The sequence below is a fragment of the Chiloscyllium plagiosum genome, unplaced genomic scaffold (genome assembly GCF_037043375.1).
Source record: "Chiloscyllium plagiosum isolate Xiang-an unplaced genomic scaffold, Cpla_swu_hap1 HiC_scaffold_1, whole genome shotgun sequence".
Classification (NCBI taxonomy): domain Eukaryota; kingdom Metazoa; phylum Chordata; class Chondrichthyes; order Orectolobiformes; family Hemiscylliidae; genus Chiloscyllium; species Chiloscyllium plagiosum.
Genome location: NW_028270139.1, coordinates 27,777,454 through 27,797,165, shown reverse-complemented (window position 1 = coordinate 27,797,165; position 19,712 = coordinate 27,777,454). Strand labels below are relative to the sequence as shown.

The 19,712-nt window shown below is 39.8% G+C and overlaps 1 protein-coding gene across 2 annotated transcripts in view; it reads right to left on the bottom strand.

Annotated features, from left to right (window-relative positions):
* ugt8 (UDP glycosyltransferase 8) overlaps positions 1 to 19,712 on the bottom strand; it is an 83,056-nt gene that overhangs the window by 49,472 nt on the left and 13,872 nt on the right. For both annotated transcript variants that reach the window (XM_043696937.2, XM_043696927.2), the window contains exon 2: positions 2,525 to 3,348. In XM_043696937.2, the coding sequence (XP_043552872.1) occupies positions 2,525 to 3,346 (822 nt within the window). In that variant the 5' untranslated portion in view covers positions 3,347 to 3,348. The remainder of the gene's footprint in view (positions 1 to 2,524; positions 3,349 to 19,712) is intronic.

The following is a 19,712-nucleotide window of genomic DNA, read 5'->3' as shown; positions in this document are numbered from 1 at the left end:
AATAAGGTGATCATCCCTTTCTTATTTCTCAGTTGAAGCAAACAATTGCATTTCACTAGGTTAAAAAATTCCAAAAAACTTTTAACCTTATCAAAGATAATTAACTGTGATAAAAGGTGAAAGACCTTATATACAATATGAAAGAATTTGGATTTTAAAACTAGTGACATATGTAAGTTGGTTTATTTTTGTGAAGGGGTTTAAAATCAACTAGGTCAGGCATTTCAGAAAACTTATAAATTTGTATGTGCATCTTCGAATTGTTAAATGGAATTTTGGTTATTCTGTGGATTTTATGACAGGACAGAGAAAATATTGAAAGATATTAGCTGGCTTTTGAATAAATCGAAGATTGTTCTCAGTTTGAAAAAAAATCCAGAGTTTTTGGGAAGTTCAAAGGAGACCTAACTGGTGTGTCAGATGCAGGAATAGTTTCTCCTGGCAAAGAGATTGTTCTCAACAATTAAGTGAATAAAATTTACCTCAGAGGAAGAAAAAAGTTAATTTGTGAAACATCTAGATGAGGAGTATGTAGTTACAACTTTTCAGATTATTACAAGACTGGGGAAGTCTAACATCTCACTTGTTTGGATTTTCAGGGCAAAGACCTCAGTGCAAGCGAAGTGCAGCTCCGAATATCACTCAAGGTGATCAACACTACTTAGTAGTGAACTTAACTGGCACTATCACCTTAAAATTTGCACTTTTCATTATAGCATTGCAATATTTCAGAATTTAAAAACACATTCCAAACCCTCAAAAATACAGCTAAGGAGGATGAGAGAGAGCAGACACAAAGGATAGCCACTGCCTGACAAGAAACCCTTCACGAAAATCATCCTAATGGAAAAATATCACCGCTCCCTCATTGTCACTGGATAAAAATCTTGAAACACTACCAACACTATGGGTGTACAGCAGTCATATAGTCTGTATCAACTCAAGAGGAAACTTTCAACCATCTTTAAGGTTAAATTAGGAATAAGCAATAAATGTCAGCTGTCAATGAGGTCAACATCTCATGAATTAACATGAAAAGGTTCAAACATAAAACTTATATAATACTTAAAATTCTACTTTTTCCTTCCACACCTTTTTGAGCTAAGTGTTGGATTTATTGCTGATCCTCTAAATACGTCTACTCAAATTCGGCTTTTAGAGGATCATTCAGGTTGTTGTTCTTTAATTACAACAAATCTTAAACATAGGAGGTGCCGGTGTTGAACTGGGGTGGACAAAGAAATCACGTGACACCAGATTAGAGTCCAACAGGATTTCAAGTAAACCCGTGTCATATAAATCTTATAACAAGAAAGTTCTTAGTACTCCTGTTGGTGTCTAGAATGGACTTCTGTGGGCTCTTTCCTCAAAAAGAACTTTACCGCTCCTCAACTGATTTCCATGGCAGACATTTTGTCTCAGATTTAACAGCACAGGCATTATTAAATTTGTGTGATTATATTCAGCAATGTCCCATTTTGGAACAGATGAGAAAGAAAGAGTGCAGCCAATGCAAAACAACTGCATTCAGAATTTAAATCTATTCATAGGTCAGAGGGAGCGATGGGAAAGGAGAGTGAATAATGGATCGTTTGCCAAACACCAAGATGATAAACAATTGGCATTATCTATATTCCGTCCTTGAGAAGGAGAATGAGGGCCTTTAAAACATTTAAGGGCTGGTGAAGCTAAAATAGCAACTGAAATTACCTGATGTGTATTAGTAATATCTAAAATATAAAATAGCTCATTTTAAACAACAATCCATTCTTTCTGGGATTGAAAATTAACAGCTGTGAGCATGGTGATTGGTACAGTAATTAAAAAAAATAGTAGATGCTTGCCCAATGAATCTATAACTACTGCTGCTTTTCAAAAACAAACTATTTCAACTCAGTCTTGGAGCTAAGGTGCTGGGGCAACTTGATAGATGAGAACCCAAGAAAAATTTTACATCATACAGACTCAATCTGTTGAAAATTGATAAATTGACAATTGTTCAATGAAGTTATTATTTCACCTTTAAAATAAAAATAAAATAATCTAAACAAGATTTTAAAATGTATTGTACTCCAATGTATTGTATTTTCATTTTTCTGCTCAGTGATAGGCCATATATCTTGGTAGGCAAAGAATTATGTCTAATAGTCAATTTGTGATAAAACATCCAAATTACAGTACAGATTTTAAATTTCAACCTTCAATGCGCAACCAAAAAATACTTCATATGCAAGCCATCTATTAACTGTAGATTATCACGCTAGACTAATGATTTATTTTAAAAACGATTTCTCGTGATGTAGTCAAAAAGGCTCTGAAGCTTCTTTCTTTTGTGACATAAATACATCAAAATTACGTTTTACATTCTATTTTGGCACAAACCTTTGCCTCCTATTCCTACCATAGTCTTTTATTCTCATTAATTTGCTCATTATCTGGAGCCTTCAAGGATCACATTCTGCCTTTACCGTGATATTGAAAGTAACAGAGCCCTCGAGCTGTGCGAATAACAAGCAAACCTTACTTCAGGTAGAAGGCTTGCAGGTTTAGTCAAAATTCCTCCCACATACACAACATTGGGCAAAGTCGGCCGAGGAAACTCCAGTGCTATATCCGTGCAAAGCATCCATAAACTGGAACCCTGTATTAAATCGTACATGGAGCGTTCAGGCTCAATTTTATATTTCAGCATAATTCTCTCATATTTTGGCAAGAACAGAAAATTCACACCAAAGCGTGACACCAAATATACTGCAATATTTGTAATTCGTTGAAATAAATTCATCTCATCTGTAAGGAGAGAGTTGAATTCTGGTACGTAGGCTAACGGTGTTGGAGCACCAACTTCTGTTGGGTACCAGAGACCAGTAGAAAAGACTGCATACTTCACTCCCAGAAGATGCGCAATGACAAAGCCACACATTTCATTTGGGTCCACCAAAAGCAAGTCAAACTTTTCCTCTTTGAGCTGTGCAATGAAACTCTGACTGCCAACCATGATGTCACAGTTCTTGGAGTAATGCTCCAGAATGTCAAAAAGTTCTAGTGCCGTTAGTCTTCCTGAGAAAATGTTTCGCATCTTAGATTGCAAAAATTCATCTGCTGTTGTGCTATTGAAGAAACCAGGATACCGCAGCAATCTAAAGTAATCTGATGAAGGGATTTCTCTACCTTCTGATACTGCAAACACAGTATCATGTCCATGCTCATGCAAAGCTTTAGCTAGAGTCTTGAAAATGTAGAGATGGCTTTCAAACATAATCGGCGGCACAATCACAATTTTGGCAGCCTTTGATATATCCACAAAGCACCAAAGTAGCATGAGGATTTGGAAATATAACTTCATGGCTGAAAATACAATAAAAACAACATCAGCACAAATTACATACACAAATGTGTTTATCCAGAATAGTTAACAATCATACAAAGTTCTATCTTTTTTTAATCTAAAAGGAGGACATGAAGTTTATACCATAACCAGTAAGAACATGTATTAATATTAACATGACAGCTTTAAAATCTCCCAAAATTATTTAATTTTTTGATGTGGTACCAAAAAAAATTAATTCAAAGTCAAAACATTGCTTAAAAATCATAATCACTATTATTATAAAATCAAACAAATACTATGTGCAGCAAAAGTATAGAACAACATGGAAAAGTATAGAACAACAAAACACACCTGGCCTTCATTTGGTGTACTTTTGCAATCTGCTGAGACAGGTTTATGCATCCTGCATCATATTATGGTTTTAAAATAGATAGTTAATGAGGCAGAAGATGTACTAATGTTAATTTAAAATTCTCTAGATTCAGGAAGTTTCATTGTATTAGAAAGTAGAAAATAGGCAATAAGTAGGAAGAGAAGCAGAAAATAGGAAACTAAAGGCCAGCCACCTTGATATTTGTCAAGTGACAAAGATCAAGATTGCTCATAAAGAATGTTATGTGCACTTAGAAACACAGAGGTAAAATTCGGAAAGGGTGAACAGGTTTTGTGAATAGGAAATCAGATTTAGTCAATTTATTAAATTTCTTTAAAGGAACAACATGTGCAGTGGATAAAAGGGAAGTTGGTAGATGTACTTTACTTTGATTTCCACAAGAGACAAGATGACAGATGAAAAGTTGTTTTGGAAAACAAAATTACAAAGTATGGGGATTACATGTTAGAATAGTTAGAATATGGACTGGCTGGCAGAAAACAGTGTGCATGAATGGACCTTTCTCACTGGCAAGATGTAAATGAATTGAGTAACAGATCACATTCTTTCCATTTTTTGGACTATAGTCTTTGGAGTAAAGCTTATTGATTCAACCCTAATCACGTAAAGTCTAAATAAAGTGCAGGGACCATTAAGCCTCACTTGGGTAGTGCACTGGAAATGAAGAACTTGTCTTCCTGGAGACATCACAAAAATTAAAAAGACTTCATAAACATATGCACAATTCCTCACTTTACTGATTTAGACCAAGGTTGACAATACACAGAACAAATTTCTGGACTAAGAATTAAATTATGACAAAAATAGATTCATGCTACACAAACAATTATGTACCACTGACATAAGCTTAACCTCTTTAGAAAAAAGACACACACACACACACACACACGCGCACGTGTTTCAAATAAACAGAAAAATTGGAAAGGCAGGTTATTGGTTTCACTCCACTGGAGTCATTGGGATGGTGTGACTTGTCAAGGGTTACTTCCTCTCTGGGTACTTTCACCTGCATGCAGTGATACACAGGGCAACCAATTAACTTATAAAATCTCTGGCTTATTGGTTAAGAGCCACGAATTATAGAAACCGATAAGCTAAAATAAATTGATTTTCTTCAAGCTATTTTCCTTAAAATGCAGAAAAATGGACAATTTCTTCCTCTAAAAGCTTATGCTAAAATTCTCACACTCTGGCTCCCAGGTAGTCGAACAGCCTTTCACAGTGATGAAGACCTTCTGCTCATCAACACTGACAATTCATTGCCACTCCACAAACCAATTAGCTATTCATAAAATAGAGTCAAAGAGTCAAAGATGTGCAGCATGGAAACAGACCCTTCGGTCCAACCCGTCCATGCCGACCCAATTTAGTCCCACCTGCCAGCACCCGGCCCATATCCCTCCAAACCCTTCCTTATTCATATACCCATCCAAATGCCTCTTAAATGTTGCAATTGTACCAGCCTCCACCACATCCTCTCGAAGCTCATTTCATTCACGTGTGTGAACTGTGAGAAAATGTTGCCCTATAGGTCTCTTTTATATCTTTCCCCTCTCAACCTAAACTGATGCCCTCTAATTCTGGACTCCCCCACCACAGGGAAAAGACTTTGCCTATTTATCCTATTCTGCCCTTCATAATTTTGTAAACCTCTAGAAGGTCACCCCTCAGCCCCAGCCTGTTCAGCCTCTCCCCATAGCTCAAATCCTCCAACTCTGGTAACATCCTTGTAAATCTTTTCTGAACCCTTTCAAGTTTCACAACATCTTTCCGATAGGAAGGAGACCAGAATAGCATGCAACATTCCAACAGTGACCTGACCAATGTCCTGTACAGCTGCAACATGACCTCCCAACTCCTGTACTCAATACTCTGACCAATAAAGGAAAGCATACCAACGCCCTCTTCACTATCCTATCTACCTGCGACTCCACTTTCAAGGAGCTTTGAACCTGTATTCCAAGGTCTCTTTGTTCAGCAACACTCCCTAGGACCTTACCATTAAGTGTATAAGTCCTGCTAAGATTTACTTTCCCAAAATGTAGTACCTCGCATTTATCGGAATTAAACTCCATCTGCCACTTCTCAGCCCATTGGCTCATCTGATCCAGATCCTGTTGTAATCTGAGATAAACCTCTTCGCTGTCCACTACACCTCCAATTTTGGTGTCATCTGCAAACTTACTAACTGTACCTCTTATGCACGCATCCAAATCATTTATGTAAATTACAGAGAGTAGAGGATCCAGCACCGATCCTTGTGACACTCCACTGGTCACAGGCCTCCAGTCTGAAAAACAACCCTCTACCACCACCCTCTATCTTCTACCTTTGAGCCAGTTCTGTATCCAAATGGCTAGTTCTCCCTGTATTCCACGAGATCTAACCTTGCTAACCAGTCTCCGATGGGGAACCTTGTTGAACGCCTTACTGAAGTCCATATAGATCACATCTACTGCTCTGCCCTCATCAATCCTCTTTTTCACTTCCTCATAATACTCAATCAAGTCTGAGAGACATGATTTCCCATGCACAAAACCATGTTGACTATCCCTGATCAGTACTTGCCTTTCCAAATACATGTACATCCCACAAAAAGCTAGAAAGCTTTAATAAAAACACAAATTGCTGGTGGGACTCAGCAGATCATTTCAAGTCCAGTGACTCTGCTTTCTCGCCACAGATGCTGCCAGATCTGAGTTTCTCCAATAATTTGTTTTTGTTCCAATCAGCAATTACTACCAGACAAATCTCCCATTAGCTCCAGCTCATTTGGATTAATCACCCAGTGCTTGAGCAAATAGCAGTGTAAGCAGCACTTGCAGTGAGTGTCAGGTAACGTGTACCTTATAAAAGCATTAGCTGTTTAAAAAAGATAGTATTTATAAGACGGAATAGGTACAGGAACATGTTCCAGGTAGTTTGCCATCATATGTCATGACCAGAGCAATGATGAAACAAAATTCATTACTAGAGGTCAAAAGTAATACCACAGGCAGTTATTAGTTTTTGTTATTTATTTTCTAAAAAAGGATGGGGTTACTTCACAATAAGTGTTTAACAAACACAGAGACAGAGACACACACACACACACACAGTGACAAAGTGGGGGGGGGGGGGGGGGGGGGAAGAGTAGAGAAAGGGGGAGGGGGAGTAGGGGGATCGAAAGAGTAGAGAAAGGGGGAAGAGGAGGGTCGAGTCGTCAGGCAAACATGGAGGAGAGTGTTCTTGTTCTGAAAAATTGTTACTCTCTGTTGAGTCCTGAAGGATGCAAAGTATCTCGGGAAACAACGAGATGTTGTTCCACCAGTATGCTTTGAGCGTGTAGGAGCAAAATTATTGCCATGGGAATAGTGGGGTGTTAAAAATGGCATGCCATTGAAAGGTCATTGTCATCTTTAAATCGACAGAGCATCATGTTCTGTGGTCACCCAGTCTCTATTTCATTTCCTCAATGTTGAGAAGACAATATTGTGAGCAAACATCATACACTGAATGCAGTGCAATTAGATTTCTGGAGATGGCAGAAATAGCAACTTATGATCCTTTGGATCCTGAGGTTGTTGGGGTGGAAAGTGAGAGCTAAGAAACCCTATCGTTGCTGTGGTGAGGACAGAAGTTTAGGAAATGGGTCAGACATGGCTCCGTGCCCAGTCGACGACAGGAGAAAGGGAAATATTTGAGCACCCCCTGGGGCCCATGCGGATATTCAGCATGGCAGATGGCATCTGGAATGTAAATGATGCCTCATTATATCCACTGTCATAACACGCTGGCAAATATTTTCTAATGACCAGATAATTGTTTAATTGCCGAAAACTAGTATGCAGGTACAGCAGGTAATAAAGGATAGGCAAATGATGTTTGGCATATATTGCTAGAGGAAGAGAATATAAATTAGGAAAATGTTGCCACAATTGTACAAGGCATTAATGAGACTGCATGTGGAGTATTGCACGTGGTTTTGATCCCCTTGAGGAAAAATGTAGTCGATTTGGAGCAGTTCAGAGAAGATTTATTAAATTGATCCCAGAGATGAGGGTTTTGTCTTATGAAGAGAGATTGAGCAGTTTATGCTTATATTCTCGAGTTTAGAAGAGAGAGATTTAATTGAGGTACACAAGATGCTAAAAGCAATGAAAGTAGAGGTACAGAGGATGTTCCTTCTTGTGCAGCAATCTAGAACGAGGGGTCGTAGTTTTAGGGTAGGGGTTAGCAAATTTAAAACAGACTAGGAGAAATTACTTCTCTCAAACAGTTGCAAATCTGTGGAATTCACTCTCCTAGAGTTGGGTGGATCCAGAACATTATAAAAAAAAACTCTCTTTGAATGTAGTTAAACCAGCAACAGATTGAAGCGTTATGAGCAGCAGGCAGGAAGTGGAGTAGAGACCAAGATGAGATCAGCCATGACTGTGCTGAATGGCACAGCAGGCTCACTAGGCTGAATTGCCTGCTTCTGCTCCTAGTTCTCATTTTATGCTCTATTCCCATCTGCCTTTAGTTCTGACAAACAGTCACTGGACTTAAATAGTTAATTGTTTCTCTTTCTACAGATGCTTCCAGTCCTGCTCAGTTTCTCCAACACTGTCTTCACTTCTGGCATCAACACTTCTGTCTTATTTTATCACATTTGGAACATTGTGCGTAATTGTCACCTCCCTTATCTGAGGAGATATATTCTGGATATGGAAAGAGTGCAATAGGAATTGACTAGATTGATTCACAGGGTGGTAGGACCCACGTATAAAGACAGACTCAATTGGTTATGACTATACTCATTGGAGAGATATATATGGCAGGGGAATGGGGTTGGGTGGGTTACTCTTCGGAGGATCGGTTTGGACTTGTTGGGCCGAAGGGGCTGTTTCCATACTGTAGGGAATCTAATCTAACTTTATTATAAACACTACATGAATTCAGGTATAATAACTTGCTTTTTCTAACATTCCCTAACCATACTCTATGCTCAGTTTTGCTTCTCCTGTTTTCTATTCTCCCTGGTATCACTGTTGGTAACTTCTATTACCAACTTTACTCCCTTCCAATTAGGGTTACCCTTCAGGATCCTATCCTCCAATAGTTTAAACCAGGGGACTCCTACACTACCTGCTCAGTTTTCTTAGGCTACCTGGTAGTTAGCCATTCCCTCTGTGCTATAGGCTTCTAATTTGCAGTATTATATGTACTATCTACATGGATGTAAAGTGATTCCAGTTGATGCTAACTCTGAAACCCAGAACTCAAGTTAGTACAGCTGGTAACATTATGTACATCTATGACTATACACATACAGCAGGATGTACACTCCACGTGGCCCTGCTGACCAGTCATCCCATAATTCTAATTTGTTACCCTTAGAATACATTTGAACTTGCCATGAGAACTTCAGCTATTTCTCAGGAAGAGAAAAAGGTCTAGGGAGACATTAACACAAACTGATTAGCCAAATTTTACTAGAGATTCAAAATACTGACCATGCCTACTCATGAAATCAGTCGTTTACCCTGCACTTGTGACATTATCTCACCTGAAGCATCAATACAAGTGGACCCCTGTCAGCCTTTTATTTCCTTTTTTGCTCATTTCTCACTGTTTCCTGGACTAAAGCATTTCTTCCCCTCTACCTCAAACTCCCGCTTTGACTCAAATTCTATTACACACTGTCTCAGGCAAGCAAAGTCTTCCTTACTCTATGTGGTGTAATCTTAATGTTTATGCCTCACTCCAGGATGTATGCTCATAATTTAAATGAATACTTCCATATAACAGTGTTAAGATTGCTGCAACTATAGCTGCTTTTTAAATCATTAATCAATGCTGAGATTTCCCACCAGATATTTCCCACAAATAAACTTGCAGCACATTTAGAAAGGAGAGTTCCAGCAGTGTGCTAGTTAATATTGATATCTCAATATCAAATTTAAAATATTAACAATAACTTTCTGAAATTAAGGTGAAATTGGTTTTGACTTTCCACATATTAGTGACAGCCTTCAACAGCTTCACTGGATATTTAAGGTTATATTTCTGTGAGTTTCAGTGAAAAACACAAGGGTAGAAACTTTGAATTGGTGTGTGAAGTGCAAAAATATCAGTAAGAACTGGAGTATGGCCAAACTGGATTTACTGCACATTAGGGTAGGATACAGATGTTAGATTTTCAAGTAAAGATTAAAAACAATGGAGGATGGTATATAGTGTTTGAAAGATAACTGGACCAATGAATCCAGTAGTACTGTATGGCTACAGTACATAAAGACAGCGTCAGGGAAGCACATTTTGTAGGTAATACACACTGCAGCCACAGCATGCCAAATGTGAAGGAAATGAATACATCAGATGGTGGTTGGTGTCTGATGAAGCAGGCTGCTTTGTACTGGATGGAAATAGATTTTAGAATATTATTGAAGCTACTTTCATCAAAATGAATAGAGAGCATTCCATTACACTACCATGTGCACAACGTGATGAAAAGACTTTGGGATGGCAGGTAATGAAACACTCACCAACAGATACCTAGCCTCTGAGCTACTCCCATGGCTATTTTATGCGATTAGCCAATTAGATTTGTTGTAAATGGTGATACCAATGATGTTGGTGATGGAATTAGATCATAAAATAGTTAAAATATCTAGAAAGGATAGTTGGACTCTTGCTGGTCATTGTGATTCAAGTATTCCTGATGAAGGGCTTTTGCCCGAAACGTCGATTTTGCCTGTCCTCGGATGCTGCCTGAATTGCTGTGCTCTTCCAGCACCACTGATCCAGAATCTGGTTTCCAGCATCTGCAGTCATTGTTTTTACATTGTGATTCAAGTGTCAAGCCACAACCAAACATTTATTAATGCTCAGCTCAAATCTGAGCACTGTTTAGGTTTTACTACATTAAGTCATGGACTATTTAATAATGAAGAGTTGTAAATAAAACTGAACACAAATTAACAGCAAATAGGTCAAGAGATTCACGGGTGTAAAACAGAGGTATTCTAAAGCCAGTTACGCTGACCTCAAAATGACTCAAACTTTTGGTTTAAAAATCTCCGCAGAACAGCCATTCCTACATTCTTAACCCATACCCAACAGGTTCTACTCGTGGTGTAAATGGATAGAAATTTCTAAGAAAATTTCAAACTGGTGTAACTTTGTGCAGACCACTTATTTTGTTTATAAGATTGATCAAGAGGACTTGACTGAATAAGGTGACTGATGTCAAGCAAACCTCCTGTTGAAGACTGGTTATATTTTTTGCATAAACACTTGTGTAATGTTAACACCCAGCCACCCAATTTGGTACAATGAAAATAATTACAATTAAGTATGTTTACAGAGTTTGCTGCCCTATGAATTCTGGACTTCTTCTGACATCAGAATAAAAGCCTTCCAACTGCATGAACAATTTCATTCCAAATATACAGAAATCCAAACTAAAATTTGAGAAAGTATTTGAAGTAGGTGTCTACATCTATTTTAAAATCATGATGTGAGATAGATGAGAAATAATGTAGGACGTGAAACACAAAGCAACTAGGAATTTCTGACAAAAGGCCACTGTATAATAAGCCTCCATACTTTGCTCAAAAAATGCATTTTTTTTTATTTAACTGCCTAACTGCTATTGAGACTATGAAGGATCATCAATGAATCAATTACTGAATCATCCAGTGTTCAGTGGGCATTACTTTCAGAAAATGTACATATCAAGCACATCAAACAATAGTTCTGCCAAAACCAATTGGTCTGTACAAGATGTAGGGAACAGAAGATTCGACGTTTCGGGCACATGCCCTTCTTCAGGAAGAAGGGCATGTGCCCGAAACGTCGAATCTTCTGTTCCCTAGATGCTGCCTGACCTGCTGTGCTGTTCCAGCAATAAAGTTTCAGCTTTGATCTCCAGCGTCTGCAGACCTCACTTTCTCCTCCCTGTACAAGATGTTATTGGCTTAAGCTTTCAGATAACAAAAAACAAATCTTTAGACTGGAGAGGAGGCATCAGCTTCAACTTATTACCATTGAATTGCTTCATTTCAACTGACAGTTTTACCCTAACCACACTCCTGACTCCAACATCAATAAGATCAATTTGGAGATGCCGGTGTTGGACTGGGGTGTACAAAGTTAAAAATCACAACACCAGGTTATCGTCCAACAGGTTTAATTGGAAGCACACTAGCTTTCAGAGCAATGCTCCTTCATCAGGTGGTAGTGGAGGACTCAATCCTAACACACAGAATTTATAGCAAACATTTACAGTGTGATGTAACTGAAATTATACATTGAAAAATTGATTGTCTGTTAAGCCTTTCATCTGTTAGAATACAGCAATAGTTTCACTTCTTTCATGTGTAAAATCACAAAACTTTTTTATAAAAATGTTGCATTCTCAGGTTAGCTGTTAACAATAGTGATAACTAGACAATATGTTGAAGGTGTTGGCCCCCTGTGTTCTCTGTCTATGCCACGATGTTTAGAGTGATTCTAATCTAAAAAGAGAGATAACGGAGACAGACACGTGCTGCAACTGACAGGGTACCCTTCGTTGTTCAGTATTTCCCAGGAGCTGAAAAATTACGCCATGTTCTTCGTGACCTGCAACACATTATCAGTGAGGATGAGCACCTCACAAAGACCTTCCCCACACCTTCACTACTTGCCTTTCAACAACCGCCAAACCTCAAACAGATCATTGTTTGAGGCAAGCTGCCCAGCTCTCAGGACAACCCCATACAACCGTGTCACGGTAGACGCTGCAAGACGTGTCAGAGAGTGGACATAGATACCACCATTATGCATGGGGACACCTCCCACCTTGTACATGGCAGGTACTCATGTGACTCAGCCAATGTTGTCTATCTTATACGTTGCAGGCAAGGATGCCCGGAGGCATGGTATATTGGGGAAACCGAGCAAAGGTTACAACAACGGATGAATGGGCACCGCACAACAGACAGGAGTGTTCCCTCTCAGTTGGGGACCACTTCAGTGATCCAGGACATTCAACCTTGGACCTTCGAGTGACCATCCTCCGAGGTGGACTTCGGGACAGGCAGCAGAGAAAAGTGGCCGAGCAGAGGCTGATAGCTAAGTTCGGTACCCATAGGGAGGGCCTCAACCTTGGGTTCATGTCACATTACAGGTGACCACTATTGCACTGTGTACACACACACACACACACACACACGCGCATACACACAGAAGCGCACAAAGACACCCACACACACCCTTACAGACACAAACACTCCTACACTCACATGCACCCCCTCACAGACTGAAGACACTCTGCACTCACTACACACACACACACTTTCTCACACTCATAAACCCTAACCCAGACATACACACACACAGACAGACAAAGATCCACATGCACACATATATTGTGGGGTGAATTTGTACTTTCAGGGTTACATTGTACTTTGCTCAAAAACTGCATTCATTCATGTAGAACTCCATTACCTTATACTTTTTAGATTAGAATCAATCTAAACATCATGGCATAGACAGAGAATACAGGGGTGAAAATGTGTTGCTGGAAAAGCGCAGCAGGTCAGGCAGCATCCAAGGAGCAGGAAAATCGACGTTTTGGGCATGAGCTCTTCTTCAGGAATGAGGAGAGTGTGTCCAGCAGGCTAAGATAAAAGGTAGGGAGGAGGGACTTGGGGGAGGGGCGTTGGAAATGCGTTAGGTGGAAGGAGGTTATGGTGAGGGTGATAGGCCGGAGGGGTCAGGAAGAAGATTGCAGGTTAGGAAGGTGGTGCTGAGTTCAAGGGTTAGGACTGAGACAAGGTGGGGGGAGGGGAAATGAGGAAACTGAAGAAATCTGAGTTCATCCCTTGTGTTGGAGGGTTCCTAGGCAGAAGTTGAGGCGCTCTTCCTCCAGCCGTCGTGTTGCTATGGTCTGGCGATGGAGGAGTCCAAGGACCTGCATGTCCTTGGTGGAGTGGGAGGGGGAGTTGAAGTGTTGAGCCACGGGGTGGTTGGTCCGTGTGTCCCAGAAGTGTTCTGTGAAACGTTCCGCAGGTAGGCGGCCTGTCTCCCCAATATAGAGGAGGCCACATCGGGTGCAGCGGATGCAGTAAATGACGTGTGTGGAGGTGAATTTGTGGCAGATATGGAAGGATCCCTTGGGGCCTTGGAGGGAAGTCAGGGGGGAGAGGTGGGCGCAAGTTTTGCATTTCTTGCATTTCCGCCAGGCCCCAAGGGATCCCTCCATATCTGCCACAAATTCACCTGCACCTCCACACACATTATTTGCTGCACCCGATGTGGCCTCCTCTATATTGGGGAGACAGGCCGCCTACTTGCGGAACATTTCAGAGAACACCTCTGGGACACCCAGACCAACCAACCCAACCACCCCGTGGCTCAACACTTCAACTACCCCTCCTACTCCACCAAGGACCTGCAGGTCCTTGGACTCCTCCATCGCCAGACCATAGCAACACGACGGCTAGAGGAAGAGCACCTCATCTTCCACAAGGGATGAACTCAGATTTCTCCAGTTTCCTCATTTCCCCTCCCCCCACCTTGTCTCAGTCCTAACCCTCGAACTCAGCACCACCTTCCTAATCTGCAATCTTGTTCCTGACCTCTCCACCCCTACCCCAGCCTATCACCCTCACCTTAACTTCCTTCCACCTATCGCATTTCCAACACCCCTCCCCCAAGTCCCTCCTCCCTACCTTTTATCTTAGCCTGCTTGGCACACTCTACTAATTCCTGAAGGGCTCATGCCTGAAACGTCGATTCTCCTGCTCCTGGGATGCTGCCTGACCTGCTGTGCTTTTCCAGCAACACATATTCAGCTCTGATCTCCAGCATCTGTAGTCCTCACTTTCTGCTAGAGAACACAGGGGGCCAACACCTTCAACATATTGTTGAGCTATTGCCATTGTTAACAACTAACCAGAGAATGCAACTTTAAAAAAAAAAGTTTTGTGATTTACACATGAAAGAAGTGAAACTATCACTGGATTCTAACAGATGAAAGGCTTAACAGACAATCAATTTTTCAATGTTAACTTCAGTTACATCACACTGTAAATTTTTGCTATAAATTCTGTGTGTTAGGATTGAGCCCTCCACTACTACCGATGAAGGAGCGTCACTCCGAAAGCTAGTGTGCTTCTAATTAAACCTGTTGGACTATAATCTGGTGTTGTGATTTTTAAAAATCAATAAGATCAGTCAGCAAGAACCACACAAACCAAGCCAAAACATAGACAGTAATCAGCACTCATCCCAACCCTTGGTGGCACAGCCTCCTGGAATTCTTGGCTCCTGTCCAGCTGATGTCAAAAGAAGGGCAGTAATGGGATGGTTCAGCATTTCCTTCGATTGGAGAGGGTGAGAGCACAGGATTAAAAAAAGTGCCAGAAAATGGGGATGGAGGGAGGTGAACACTATTAAGTCATGGCGGGGTGGGAGGAATATTTACCAGGAAACCAGGTCCTTAAAGAAATACTGGCCACAAGATAATTAAAATCACTGTGGATACTAAGCTTTCTAAATGGTTTCTGCTGTGAAACATCTTTGGAAGTGCAATAATTAACAATTTGGGGCATTTAAACTCTAACTGAATGTGACAATTAGCACCATAGTATAGTGTGGCACAACTTCCTCAGTGTATCCTGTATGACAAGATCATAGAAGGTGTGTTCCAAACTTCTGAAAATGCCAGAATCAGAGCAATACAATAGTGATTGTCACTATCTAGACGATTCAGACCACAAGTTCTACTACAAGTAGAAGTAAGCAGAAATGACGCACCAATGACAAATCCCAAAATCTCTCGTAGCTCAGACCAAAAAAGATTAAAAAAAACCCCTGTATTGATTCAGTTTCCAAAGTTACGTATCCTATTGACTTGGAAGTATCACAAAATCCCTGAAGTGTGGAAACAGAGCACTCAACCCATAGAGTCCACACAGACCCTTGAGAGAGCATCAAACCCAGACACAGCTCCCTATCCTTCCCGTGTAACCCTGCATTCACCATGGCTTCACGTGCCTGGACACTTGGCCATGCTAAAACATTGCCCATATCCATCTTATCTGCACATCTTTGGACTGTGGGAGGAAACCAAAGCACCCAGAGGAAACCATGCAGACACAGGGAGAACATACAAACTCCACACAAATAGTTACCCAAGGCTGGCACCAAACCTGGGTTCCTGGCACTGTGAGGTAGCAGTGCTAATCACCTGTATCACTGTATAACAAAATATGGATCTGATGTCAATATCCTGCAATTCCCAACCTAAATCATGCTATGGGACTACCTTTACAATGCATTGTGTCAGCCAGGCAACTCAACACCTTCAACATCAATAGATGCTACCTCATCACAAATGCCCACACTGAGTGAATACATTAGAGAAATATTCTAAAATTACCACCTGGGAAAGGTTTAACGTCTAACCGGTAAACCAATCTATTTTTCTATCAGCTACCCATTTGCAGAATTTTGAGACAGCTCTGAAAAATCTATTTTGCCTTCAACATTTTTTTTAAAAATGCCAGTAAATCAGACCTGTTTAAAAGCTTGTATTTGCAAAGATACTGACTACATTACAGTATTAAACTATCAAACGGTTTTGTTTATTCAGTTTCAATTGTTGAAAATCTTGGCCCTCACATTAGATATAGGCTTATCACAAAATAAATATTTGCAATCTATTTTTAAATTAATAAAGGTTTGAATTATCACTTAAAATATATAAAGAGATTTTAGTATGCCATGACTTCCAAAAGCTTTTGATAAAACTGAAAAGCTGTGTCAAGATGCTTAAGCCAATTAAAAATAGAGTCCACTTTTAACATTGCCAGATTTGGCATTGTTTCACTTTAATGTTGATAGGTTACAGCAACCTGAAATCTTGTTGAGCATAGAAAGACTTGTTTGAATAGAGTTTACTACAATACTATATCTGACCAGAATGTTGCAATAAATCCCCACCCTCTTCCCCAGAACAATGCAGGGGAGCCACTGAATCCGTCAAGACAGGCGGAGCCATGGTCTTCTTGCCCACCCAAAATGCCAATGCGCTGTACATCTCTATGATCTGCAGCCAGCCAATAGGAGCAGCCCCAGGGAGAAGTGTTGCCCCAACAAGCAACCTGGAGCCTGATGAGTAGACACTACAGCAGTTTGTGTACCCTACATTTTTTTTCTCAAAATGTATTTTAACAGTTATTTAATTTATCAATATAGGAATTTAGCCATTTAGTATTTAACAGTATTTTGCTGCTAAGGAAGACTATGGAACTTAGTCTTCCTCACTTACAATTTTCACAAACACAACCTTAAACTAAGTGAGGACATCCTGTTATTGCGAAAACAATGGAAAGCAGGTACCATCATGCTCAAAAGTAAACACCACTGTAACCTGGCAAGCTTAAATCTTCAATATTACGTTCAGTTCTGGTTGGTAAAGGAACTAAGTCCCAGCCACAATACAGAAGAATACCCAGATTGAACTCAGAAGGTTGAATTGAGTGAAAGAAAAATTGCAGTACTGTTGATCGAAGTAGAAAAGTTAGTCAGGACATGAGGAACTCAAAGACATAGTAAATAATGTCATGATTTTTAATGTCCTGTTAAGGATTCAGATTAGGAAAAAAAGTGCTCAAAGTTGCAAATTAGTGAGTGTTTATGCAAGTGGAGCCCAGCAAGACAAGCTCACTGCAAAAATGTCTAAAAATAAGGAGTAACTGATGCTGAATTGCAAGGATTTTCAAACCACTGTATTCAGGTGCAATAAGTCAATTTAAGCAAGCAGAATTCCAAAGATTAATGATCTTCATAGATGAAATTCCAACGAGAGCTTATTTTGAAACCGTGCCCCCAAGTTTAGGATTCACATACTAGAGAAAGAACCCTCTCACATCTTCCACTTCAAGCCCCCTCAGAACCAATGTGTTTTAATAAGATCATCTCTCATTCTTCTTCTAAGCTTCAAGTATAAGTCTAACCTTCCCTGATAAAACAAACCCTTCTTTCCAGGAATCACCTTCTTTAAATCACTTCTAGTATTGGATATCCAAAGGAGTAAGTCCCAAAATGAATTAGCCATGCTAAATTGCCCGTAGTGTTAGGTTAAAAGGGGTAAATGTAGGGGTATGGGTGGGTTGCGCTTCGGCGGGTCGGTGTGGACTTGTTGGGCCGAAGGGCCTGTTTCCACACTGTAAGTAATCTAATCTAATCTAATCTAAAATTGTATGCAGCATCCAAGTTGTGGTTTTACCAAGGTCTTCTACAGTAAATTTCCTACTTTAACATTGCAAATGTTTCCTTTCTTCATCCTAATTACTTGCTGTATTTGCATGCTACCTGTGAGTTCCATATATGAGAACACCAAGATCTCTGCTCCACAGCATTCTGCAGAGTTCTCAAATTTGAACACTATTCGACTTTTTCATTTTTACTGCCAACATGGGCCACCTCACCTATGCACCTTTTACAATCTCCTGACAACTTGCTTTTCCTGGCTATTGCGGCATTGTCAGCAAAAGTTTGCTACGTACATGTGGTCCTTTCATCTAAGTCACTAATATAAATAAACAGATTATATCTCTCTGTCAGAGTTCTGAATGAATGCAACTTTGCCCAAGTACTATACAGCACTGCAAACCAACAAAAGTAACACTGAAAAAGATTAAAATATATATTTTTTTAAGAACAGGTGGTTACAAAAATATTAACGATGGCAGCAATATCCATAAAAACATGACTTGGAAAAGCCATATTCACAATGTAAAAGCAAACAACACCAGTGATAACAGCGAATGTAGAGTTTAAAAGCTCAGGGCGAAGATGGACAGGATATAAAGGCTGTACACAAAATGGACAAACTAGGTGAAACTGCAGGCTACTGAACTGAATTCTGAACATCTAAAAATCATTAACTGAAACAAGTCAATGTTGAACTGCTAGATATTCTGACTACATGTAATACCAAAAAGGATATTGTTGAAGAGTTCACAATAACTTTCAAAACTGATGACCAAATTTGGGAGTAATCATCATATAAATTTAAGCTGATTCCAAGCTTGGAAATGAAATGAATGCAAAGGAACTCCAATTATAGGAGTTATGCAGGATTATTGCCCACTTCCCCCCCCATCCTGGGAAACAATGGAATGTTGACTGCAGTAAACGTCACAGGGAAGTCAAGATGAAGAAGCAACCATGAAATGTAGCCACACAAACTCCTACAGTGCTTCAAATTTCAATACTTAGGATGATTGTTCCTTTAATGAATTGCATAAACATGTACACTATATAATATTTTGGATGAAAAATTTAAGATATCACAACATCTTCATGCTGGTGAAATCATTCATTCATTCAGCTGGAAGTATCCCACAGGCCTAGATTTTTAAAGGAATAACTCTACCACAACAATTCAATCTTGCTTCATAATGAAATTTAAACAATTACACTAACTATATTATAGACAAAAAAGAAAGCACCCAAATTGCAAAAGAAGTGTGGGCAATGGCTAAGGCCTCAGCAGCATAGAAGTGTGGGCAGCAAGGTTAAGACCATGGACTATACATTCTTTGTCTACCCATACAATCTGCATGCTTTCAAACCACCCACAACGCAATAAATACAACATATTCAGTTTTGTTCTCTTGTATCGTTTCTTCTATTACCCAATATTTATTTTTCAGAATTTCAAGGCAGAATACAGGAAATTCCTTTTCAAAGGCCATCTGTGCAAATTTACATCAACTTTACTATTACAGGCAGAGAACTACATGTTATTCTCTGTTGCCTTTCATCTTGTGATGTAATAGTAGATCCATTTATTGGTCAACTCTGCATTAAGCATCAGGTGGTATGGTTCAGAAACTAGTCTCTGTCACATTTTCAGGTGAGAACAGTAGGTTGAGAAGGTACTCTATTTTCTAGCCACTGCCTTTTCTGGGCTCTCTTGGCCAGGTGAGAGTTTTCTGGGTTCAGTTCACTTCTTCCAATACC